Raw genomic sequence first — 11807 nt, 5'->3', positions numbered from 1 at the left:
AAGTGTGAAATAGTTGTTGTTGTTGTTTACGCTGCTCGGTGTGATTGTCTACAAGTGTGAAATAGTTGTTGTTGTTGTTTACGCTGCTCGGTGTGATTGTCTACAAGTGTGAAATAATTACTTGGTTTAGCTATAACTTGTATCCAGTATTTGCTGTTTTGAATGTAAATTTTTTGCATTAGGAATTAGTTCTACAACAGTTGTTTCAGATATCATCATGGCAACCAGTTTGTTTGCTTTGGTTTAATGTCATATGACATTAAAATGTTATAATCAAAGCTGGTGCAGCGTGAAATGGATCTAAGCCACAAAGTGTGGCATAAGTCTGATTTTTAACATATATAATATTTTACGTTTTGGGGCTCACGATTTGTGTGTGAAATATTCAAAAATACTGCAAGGTAGTGTTTTTAATCTAGTGATTGTGTGACGAATGGTAATCCCAATTTATGTTATAATGTCACTTAAATTCTCTCTTAATGAAAATAAAAGATCGTGTTCACAGTGTCTTTATTCTTGTTATGCTCCTACCCAGAGCTACGTTTGTTCCAAATGGTCAGATTGTTAGGAATTGATGCTTGATAGGTGAGATGGGGGGTCTGTTGTAACTGCTATTTCTAGTTGTACAAATGTTTACTGTTTCTACAAATGGTCATACACATTTTAAAACTTAATAACTTTGAATAAAAATGATAAACTGTGGTTAATTATATGTTGGTCTCAAAAAAATATGATAGAATGGATTGTATTAAAAATTGGTGAAAACAACATTTTATCTTGATTGTTTTTTTTTCTCCACTCAGACGTATGGAATTCATCATAGAAGAGATTCCGAAGTAGAATTAATTACTTATGTAGATTACGTAGAGTATGAAGGGCCTGCTTTTAGGGCAGGAATGAGGCCAGGTGAGTTGGAAAGTGATAATATTCATAGAAAATCTAAAGTTGAAAATATATTTGAAATAATGTGTTCTTTATTTGTTTAGTGTTTTTTTGTCTGATGACCAACATGCGACTTTCCAAATTTATATCACGTACATAAAAATAGCTGTAACTGTACACACCACTCCAAGTCATTCTTCTGTTTTACGTAATAATGAATTGTCATTATGCTTTAAGCATTGTTTTTCAAGGGGGAAAAAAATTATTTATTTGGTGCAACTCAATTATTCTCTATTTCGTATGCTTTATTTTTGAAATAGTGAATTTAATAGACACTGAATTCCTACTGTGATTTGAAAAAAAACATAAAATTATGGTTTTATTTATTTGACAGATTCTAAGCTGTTAATGGTAGTAAGGTTTGTTTGCACATGGGATGTATAATGATAAAATCAGCATGTTTGTTTTTATAGTTATTTTCTATTACAGAGAATGGTGATGTATATTGCTTTTTAGTTTAACCATCCTTCTTATTTCTTGTTAGTTCCGTGTCATTTCACTTTTAACAATACGCTACTGTGACTTAAAATAATTGAAAATTCGCTACACTTGAATTTTTCTTGATAACCTAAAGATGTAGATTTTTGTTGTTGTTTGTATGTGGTTTACTTTCTTGAAAATAATTGTTTTTTCTGAATCTATTAATGATTTAAAACATTATTTAATTTCAATACAGGAGATGTAATCCTCTCTATTAATGGACATGACATGGAAAAAGTTGACCACAGAACACTCGTTCATTACATCCAGAACTGTGAGAAAACAATGCGCATGGTTGTATTATTTGAAGATTGTGTCCACAAGGTGGAGCTGCACATGAAATACTTCAGATTAAAGGTAAATTTATATACCCAGTTAGATTTTAAACATAATGACACAATAAATGGCTACTTTATGAAGACTCCAACTAATACTAAATTTGACCACCCTTAACGACAATAATAGTCTGGACTAGACATATTGTATACTTCACAAGATGCTGGAAGTTGTCTTGTTTGATTATAGCCCAGCACTTGTTGAGATGTATGATTCTGGATGTACCATATATTCCACAAGATGCTGGAAGTTGTCTTGTTTGAGTATAGCTCAGCATTTGTTGAGATGTATGATCCTGGATGTACCATATATTCCACAATATGCTGGAAGTTGTCTTGTATATATGTATATATAAATTGAATATTTTTACTAAGTATAGAGCTAGGTTTCTTCTTTCCCTAAACAACATGTTGTTATGAACAATGGGGCATAATTTGAGAGGTCTGATTCATCCAGTTTGAAGTGGTAATGTGAATGCTATACCAAGGGTTCCCTAACCTTCTAAGCACAAGGCTTCTCACTCAGTGAATTTATCAGGACAGTATTTTGCATACTTTGCTATGACCCCCCCCCCCTAAAACTTTTGTAACATCTAGTTTGGGAACCTCTGTACTAGACCATCACTCTTGTGTTGATAGTTGTTATACTCACATATAAGCTTCATACCTTATGCTTAGTGTTTTTAGTTTATAGTTTTGATCATAGTTATATACAAGTTGAACTTAAACATGAGGTAGTGTAAGGAATACGTACACACCCAACCACTACCACTAATGTGAAGTTTGTTTAGGAACATGTATGTAACCCTTCTGACTCTATACCCTGTTTAGATGTACTATACTACGCAAGGTCTCGCTAAGGATTCACGATATTTTATTTACTATTTTTGATAGACGTTTTGAGTTGTATATTGCAATGAATATGTATATTTTTTTAAATGTTCCTTTCAGATATAAACATTGCAGGAAAGCTAAATATGACTAATCATTTTCGAAGTAGGAATTTCATGCTGACTCTTTTCATACAGGTTATTCCTCTGAAATCTATTCTTGACTTACTTAAAACCACTGATCTCATAAGAGTGCATTTACGAAGGATGTTCAAGTTGAAATAATCCTAACAGTGTTTGTTTATTTATAGCAAGTTCTACAAGAAAAAATTTGTGAATTGGAACAACTTTATGATAAAGAACACCAGCTTGTGCAGAGTAAGTAAATTTTTCTTTGTTTAACCCAAAAACATCAAATCACTCAATATAATGCAATATGTGGACCCCTAGTGGTGGTAAATGGCATAAAAACAAGCTGGTGATTTCAGGATTAAGATTAACTTTTACTTTGTTTCTCTGAAGTGGTATTTTGGTTTAAGACGGAGCCATATCAAGTAAGAAAGATTGCATAATTACTCGTACTTATTTGGAAAGCAGCTAAACTGACATTGATTATTTGGCATTTTACAGTTTTCAAAAACATTAACCCATTAACTGCGGATGACAGATATTTCTGTCATTGAAGTTCTATGGCTCAGCTCGAATGACGGAAATATCCGTCAGTCACACACATATAACTATAACTCTATGCGAATGATGATAATTACCGTTTTATTGTGATTGACGGCAACTCAGTTTTATCTGTTGCACAAATACATCATATATCTGAAGTTTGAAATGTGTTACATACGCCTTCATTATTATTACTTTTTATTATTTTAATGTAAATTTTTTATTATGTGTGTTTTGTTTATCTACGAGAACTGTGTATCACCTAATGATTTGTTATCTTAGTTATAAACAAATAGATTATTTACATGCAGCATGGGCAGCACGAGGAGCCAAGATCCCACCCAGTCCGCTGCTTCCTCCACAGCTTCGTCAAATGATACCACCCAGTCCATGTAGCCTCCGCAGCCAGAATAGTTCTACAATCTCAGTATGTACTGAGAGTGACTGTAGTAGTCACATCAGTTCCTTAGACATTTCTTGGGATAGCCCAAATATAATGACCTCTTCTTTCTTCTCGGAGCCAAACTACAACCCACACACAGATCCCCAGACTTCCTCTCTAGTCAGTGGTACTCAGTTTGCAACGTTGCCTAAAGCTGCAACAGGTGTAAAATCCACTAACTATCAAAGCATGCCTGTTACTGCTTTGACCACTCCTCAAGGGTCTTGGGAATGTTTGGAGTCACAGACAAGCACAGGATTGTCAGAAAGCACAGATTTGTCAGGTTCCTCTAGTCCTAATTCTCCATTTGAAGTGACTTCTTCATTTGTGGAACACCAAGAACCAAAGAAGAACATCATTTCTAATCCAGATGACAAAGGTATAGATTCTGGACAAGAACATTATATGGATGAAGTAACAAGGTTATAAATTTGATCTGCGAGATAAATTTTGAGTCTATTGTTATTTCTGTGCTATGTAACATAGAATTATCGAAACTTAATAATTTCTGAAAATTTAATATATTCAGTTATCATGATACATTATGCATAACTAATTATATATGTCTGTGACGAACTAAAAACTTATTTAATAGAAGTTGTTTAGTACTTAGAACAAAATATTATGTTGCTCAAGTTTTTCAGATTTATTTTTGATCTGGAGTTATACCTCATTGTTTTAATGGTAAAGTTTGTTTTCATGATTCACGATTTTTATTATTATTGTACATCAAGGAATTAAGGTAGTGGATGGTTAATCAGTGTTCAGATATGTGATCCAAATCTCTTGCCAATTTAAGCTGTTGTTTAGGTACACAGTTTTGGCGTGTTTCAGACAAGTATTACTAGTTAAATTAACTTAGAAAAACAAATAATCTTATGTGTACTTGTTGAACTTGGATTTATGGTTTAAAATGTTGCTGTACAAGTTTGTTTCAATCGCTACTCTTGAAAACTGACTTACGGATCGCTTGTATCAACTCGGATTGAAACTTTAACCGTTTGTTTTGTTGATTTTCTAGTATTATTTGAGGGAAGTGTGTATTTTTTTTTTTCACTCCATTATTGGTTCTGAAAACTAAATGAGAAATTTGTAACAAAAGGAATTTGAATAACTTAATATATCCAAATTTTGTAAGATAGTATCTAAAAGTAATATTTTGAGGTTTTCAATGTATTTTCATCTTGAGGTTAATTCATTGGTGTGGATCAATTTTTCATCTGTTTGTGGAGATGAATAGAGCAACTTCATGTTTAAAAGTTATTCACAAACACCCTTGAAGATGCTGTTCTAATTAACAAAAATAATTCTGTTCAATAAGGTTAATGAACAGTATTTACTGACATGTTACATTAATAGCGAATTTCAACATTTTGGTTGCTTCAGTCACCTTTCAACAAGTCTTTCAGGTAATTTAACCAATCAAACATTTAAAAAATGTTTTATGGCTTACCACTGAGTTTGTCCTTTAAGCACTAAAATTTTGTATATATTTTTTATACATAGAGTTCACATTGTGCAGGAAGACCTGCCATGTTTAATCTTATTCAGATTTTGTTAAGAAGTTATATTTTCCTTTGAGAGTTATGTACTAAATCCAGGTGCTTTGTAGTCAAATACATTTTGAATTTGTATTCAAACTTATTTGTGAAGTGTAACTAAAGTTACTCTCTGTTTTTGGTTCTTTGGACATTCCTAACTTTTTTTTGTAAATACAAGTTAATTAAATCTGTTTAAATAATATAGACCATGGTAGAGAATGGAGCTGTGGCCTAGCTGAAATAGTATACAAACATTGATGTATTTGTTTGTGCATATGCGTATTGGTTTGTCTCATTGCATCACACGTCTGGTTAATTGGAAGACATTTTAATGTTTTATAAGATAGAATTAGTTATGTAAAATTCTTATTGCAGCTTAATTACTGAAACATTTTTTTTTTTTTTTTTTTGCCACATTGTTTATGTATCTAAATGTTTCCAAGTGTGGTACACACTAACACGATCTAACTTCAATGGGAATGAACCAACATGTGATAACCATACGGAATTGTGGAATAATAAGTACCGGCTTCTCTGGATGAACAGTTTCTATTAAAGAATTGTATTAAATTTTGAGCTGAGAAATTAGGCTTATCGCATACCTGGTGAATGAAGCCTAATCTTGTAAGCTACAATAATCAGATTTTTATCTGGAATGTATGCATTATTCACACCTTTAGGCCCCCTGGTGTTTCATTATATATATATATATATATAACATTATTTACCAAAGACTTTTGTACTAGGAATATACACATATGTTAACAGTATCTAATCAAAGATAATTGGCTGAACTTTGATCTGTATGTTCTTATACAAGTATTTTCAGCCACCTAGTGTGAACAACTCTAATATAAGAGATTACTCTATCCGTGATTGTAATATAATAGTATATTCATCAGCTTTAAACCTTATCAAAATGCAGAAGTGAGAGAAGTCTACTATAAAAGAAACATAATTTAACTTATTGATTAATTACATTTTTTGTTTTCTCATTATGACTTAGATTTTCTATATGTCCCTTTGGCACATTACTATGTCTTTCTCATTTAATTTTTATAGATTATAAAAGAGTTTATACCTTTCTTGCAAAGATTCACAAGAAATATTTATAAGTTCGGTTAAAGAAAACGATTTTCAGAAGCCGTGATCGTGATATGATTAATAAGCTATTAGTAATCCTTAGAAGAGATGTAAACTTAGTCCAATAAAATAGTAAAAAATTAGGCTTATGAGATTTATATGTATTTTTTTTCAGTAATATTTGGCAGTTCTTGTTTAATGTTTTAACATTTTATATCTTTCTGTTATGTAAACTGTTGAAATAGAGCTCAACTTTTCTACTGCAGGACAAGGATGGAAAAAATATGTAAAAGTGATATCTGTACAAAACAAAATGTAAATTTATTACAAATGGCCGAAGTATTTAGTTATTCAGAGACAGCCGGTTTTTGGTAACTTTCTAACTCCTTTAAAATGTGTGAAATGTTTTTTGTTTTTTTTAATTTCCTGAATATTTTACGAATGGACTACAAAGTTTATGTTATGTTGATCATTTTAAATAATTTTTATTTCCCTTTTTATTTGGTGTTACAGAGTTCAAGTTACTATATAATTATATATTTCTGTGTGTTATGTATAAGGTTACAAAATATGAATTTATGGTTTTTATTATATTTAATTGTGGTGTACCTTCCAATTACAATTTGTATATGTGAAATATTTACTATCATATTTTTAAAATTTTTTTCCCCACCTTGGAAGAGTACTTGATTTACTTAAGAGTAGTGGTTTGATTATAGTGTTACCTTTTTAATTTCCCATAGATCTGACATTGTATTATTTCCTACTTTCGAGATGTAATATATAATTATAAACTTTATTTTTTGGGGGACAAAGTACTGCTTCTTAACTAGCTAGATGGGGGTGTGAAACAACAGTGATTTGAATTTATAACCATTGCTTCAAAAAATGTTCACAAAGTGAGATGCCTGTGTGTATTAACTTAACAATCCTTACATAGCATTTGTAACACAATTTAACTAATTAGGGATGTGCTAGGTGTCCTAAGTTCTTTTAAGCATTTGTGACACAATTTAATTTGTAAGACAATTTAACTAATTAAGAGGCACTAAGTATCTTAAATGCCTGCACAGTATATGACACAATTTAAATAATTAGGAAGCACTAAGTATCCTAAATCCTTGCACAGCATTTGTGACACAATTTAACTAATTAGGAGGCACTAAGTATCCTAAATCCTTGCACAGCATTTGTGACACAATTTAACTAATTAGGAGGCACTAAGTATCCTAAATCCTTGCACAGCATTTGTGACACAATTTAACTAATTAGGAGGCACTAAGTATCCTAAATGTTTGGATTGACATGAAAATAATGCCATTAATTAACCAGTAAGGCAGTGTTTAATAACTACATATTTAGCTTTGTTTTTATTACAGTTTTAACCAAATAAAGTATGCTTAAATAAAAGCCTTAAAAAATCCTCATTTTGAAATATCTATGCTTCATTGAGTAGAAATGTAAGGGACCTTTTCAAAGAAGCAGTTATCTTATAACAGTATATCACAGTCACAAAATGTTTTATTTTCATTTTAAACCATCTCGGGAATTTAACAAACACAATGCAGTAGTCACTCAAATTACGTGTTATCTCAAAAAAGCTTTTTTGGCGGGATACATAAAAAAAATAAAAAATACTACCATCAGGTAGAAACTACTTAAAGATCTTAAAATTTTTTCTTTTATGCATAATTTTCCTCATTTCTTGCAGTCAAATATAAATGATACAATAAATTATTTTATTAGTATTACATTGAAGGTTTGGAATGGTGGTTAAAGCTAGGCTCTTAATATTTCAAGATGTGAAAACTCGGAACACGCACTTATTTTACTACTTAAGACTTTAGAAGAGCAATGTTTCAGGCTAGCGTAACTTGGGAATAAACAATTGATGCATTATAGATACTTGTGAAGAACGCTACTTATTTAGTTGAATATAAAACAGACTAATATTAAAAGGCTAAAAATCCAAGTGGCTTGTGTAAATTAATAATTGAAACACTCGAATAATGAACGTTTTTAAGTATACAACTTAAAAACTTTTATTCTGAGACTGTCAACAGTCTCAATAGTTTTTAAATTGTGTTTTAATTATGAACAGATACTGTAAAACGTGTCTGGATTAACTACTGGTATTTTCCATCATTGCAAAGACTAGGAACATACTTAATGTCTTGTATCTCGCAATATTACACAGACTAGTAATGCTAGGGGAGATGGCAGTCATGTTGAGATACATTACATTCTTCTTTAAAATGTGAGGGGGATGATAGCCATGTTCAAATACATTACATTCTACTTTAAAATGTGAGGGGGATGATAGGCATGTTCAAATACATTACATTCTACTTTAAAATGTGAGGGGGATGACAGGCATGTTCAAATACATTACATTCTACTTTAAAATGTGAGGGGGGATGACAGGCATGTTCCAAAGCATTACCTTCTTCTTTGTAATGCTTGGAAAATGATGGGCATGTTCAAATACATCACCTTCTATCTTGCAATACTAGGGGGACAACAAGCATGTGGAAAGACTGTTACATGTATTTTGCCACACCATGGAAACTCCGAGCATGCTAAAGCATCTTAAAGATATTACTGAAATATTTCAATGCCTTTGTTGTATCCTGCATCAATACATGGACTGTAAGCATGTTTCTATGCTTTTATTTGTATTATGCAAATATTATGGAGAATACAAACATGTTTGATCACCTTTATTTGTATTATGGAGAATACAAACATGTTTGATCACCTTTATTTGTATTATGTGACATTATGAGGTATCTAAATAAATTAAGTAGGTGAAACCATGACAACATTGATTCGTAGATAATGTTCCTTGGCAACCAACTGGCAAGTAGAATTTGATAAATCTCTTGCCTGAGAACATTAACCTAATGATTTGAACAACTGTAATGATAACTATGTGACAAAATTTAAACTACTTAAGCTAGTAACCACCGTGAACTTTAAAGTCAAAGAAATGAAATACAGGCAGTGTCGGATTTAGACTTGGTGAGACCTTAAGCTATATAAAGCTTGGAGGCCCCTTGTTAAAAAGTTACACCAGACAGAGGGTCTCACAAAGGTGCATACCAAAACAGGACCTTGGGTCGCCACAAAAAATTAAAAACATATATATCCCTTTTAATTATTTAATGGCAAGGTATTTAAGGTGAAAAATACGAATTATTTTCAAATGAATGCATTTGCTGATTACATATTTATCAATCTGAAATTTTGTGAGGCCCTTGAGGATTGTGAGGGCCCTAAGGTGTAGCTTGTTTAGCTTATGCCTAAATCTGGCACTGTCACTCCACAATTAACTGAAGTAATTTATATAATTAAGTTTGTGTTATTTTATGTGGACAAGCCTTTCAACAAATACTAATATTCATTCTTTACAAATGTACAATTATTAAAGTTATGATAAGCAGTGAGTTAACCTTGGTTTCAAGTTGTTAGGACTTAATGTACAAGTATTAAAGTTATGATAGGCAGTGAGTTAACCTTGGTTTCAAGTTCTTAGGACTTAATGTACAAGTATTAAAGTTATGTTAGGCAGTGAGTTAACCTTGGTTTCAAGTTCTTAGGACTTAATGTACAAGTATTAAAGTTATGTTAGGCAGTGAGTTAACCTTGGTTTCAAGTTGTTAGGACTTCAACTATTCTTGTATTCAGCAAATATTGACATTTGAGCCTTGAAACCAAATGTTTCTATTATTGCATTAATTGGACATAATTGTACAGTATATTGGTACTTATAATTGATCTTATTACAATTAAGATTAATATGTAATTTCAAATAGCATTAGTTTTTTGAATGTAATAATTGTTAAATTTACTAATTGCCTCTATGTAAGGACCGATCCAGTGTTTTAAAATCCACTTTTTATGAGAGGACGAGTGCAAGAATTAATGGCATATTTTGAGAACGTGAATGAGATTAAATGTTTAAACTCCATTTCTGCTAGTCAAATATTTTTAAATATTTTGTTATAAGCAGTGTCCATCACACCTGTACTTTAATGAATGCATATAATAAAGAATTTCACATTCATCTTGTTGTATTAATCTGGCATTTTTATCCCGCCAAACTGACGTACAGTTAACTTTATAATATCTATTTGATTCCTGCACAAGGTCTATATAAAGTTTCTTGAGTAAAATATTCTATGTTCTTCCTTACATCTGATTAACTGATTCATAGAATACTTTATTCACTTATTGCACCTTTACGTATGAAAACGTATTGAAAATGTGTCGTGTTCTCTGGTATGAGGGCAGATAGCTGTCATGCTTTGTAATAATGTTGCACATTGTCATTACATGTCTTTGGACTATGGTAACTAGCACAGTCTGTGGAACATGAAACTTCATATGTATAACAGATATTGCATGTTATTGTAACGTGTCTTTGGAATATGGTAACTAGCACAGTCTGTGGAACATGAAACTTCATATGTATAACAGATGTTGCGTGTTATTGTAACGTGTCTTTGGAATATGGTAACTAGCACAGTCTGTGGAACATGAAACTTCATAGGTATAACAGATGTTGCGTGTTATTGTAACGTGTCTTTGGACTCTGGTAACTAGCACAGTCTGTGGAACATGAAACCTCATATGTATAACAGATGTTGCGTGTTATTGTAACATGTCTTTGGAATATGGTAACTAGCACAGTCTGTGGAACATGAAACTTCATATGTATAACAGATGTTGCGTGTTATTGTAACGTGTCTTTGGAATATGGTAACTAGCAAAGCCTCTGGAACCTGAAAACCATGTTTGTGTGACATTGTATAGTAATATATTCTTCCCTTCTTTATCGACTCTAGCTTGATGTGATGAGTCTGTTTTAAGCACAAGAACAGATATATAACAGGATATGTATTTGAGCTAATAGCAGATTCTTAATATTCAAAGTAAGAAAAATACATATTAAGCCTAAGACCTGGAGATCACATGATTTATAGCTGACAGTGAGAAAATTCAGGGTCAAAAAATAATAATTAACAACCTTTGTGCTGTCTTCTGTTTTCAATGCCAGTTGACTTTTAAAGATCCTGTGAAAAGGACAAATAAAAGAAGAAATTGTGTGCCAAAATTGAACAAACATCCATCCGAAGCTTCAATAAAAAATGGTTTAAAATTAGTTCTAGTAATACTGAGGAATCTTCAGCTATTTCATGAGGTTAGTAAGTAATAACAACTAGTTTTTAACCAGTTAATGAAGTATTTAGATTAGGGGGGATTTACCACAGATGTATGTGTCCAAGTTTTTTTTAATATATGATTTGGAATACCTTAACTGTCATGTAATTACCTTTCTTGGTCATATGCACTTTAAAAATAAGTTTTCGAGGATAATGTATTACTTTGATCAGGGATGTACACTACTGCTGGGACATCTAATATTTTAATAACTGATAAAAGTATATATATATATATATATATATATATATATATATAC

General features: G+C 31.5%; 1 protein-coding gene across 2 annotated transcripts in view; it reads left to right on the top strand.

Annotated features, from left to right (window-relative positions):
* The window catches only part of LOC106464774 (cytohesin-interacting protein-like), a 30230-nt gene that overhangs the window by 16164 nt on the left and 2259 nt on the right, over nt 1–11807 (top strand). Inside the window, exons 3-6 of one of the 2 annotated variants that reach the window (XM_022392574.1) lie at nt 804–906; nt 1619–1779; nt 2899–2965; nt 3571–4080. In XM_022392574.1, the coding sequence (XP_022248282.1) occupies nt 804–906; nt 1619–1779; nt 2899–2965; nt 3571–4080 (841 nt within the window). Of the gene's footprint in view, nt 1–803; nt 907–1618; nt 1780–2898; nt 2966–3570; nt 10393–11807 lie in introns of those variants that run through there. The other variant, XM_013924932.2, reaches the window with a different exon arrangement.

This window comes from Limulus polyphemus, unplaced genomic scaffold (genome assembly GCF_000517525.1).
Source record: "Limulus polyphemus unplaced genomic scaffold, Limulus_polyphemus-2.1.2 Scaffold1740, whole genome shotgun sequence".
Classification (NCBI taxonomy): Eukaryota; Metazoa; Arthropoda; class Merostomata; order Xiphosura; family Limulidae; genus Limulus; species Limulus polyphemus.
The sequence above is the reverse complement of the archived record's forward strand: the minus strand, read 5'-3'. Positions and strand labels throughout refer to the sequence as shown.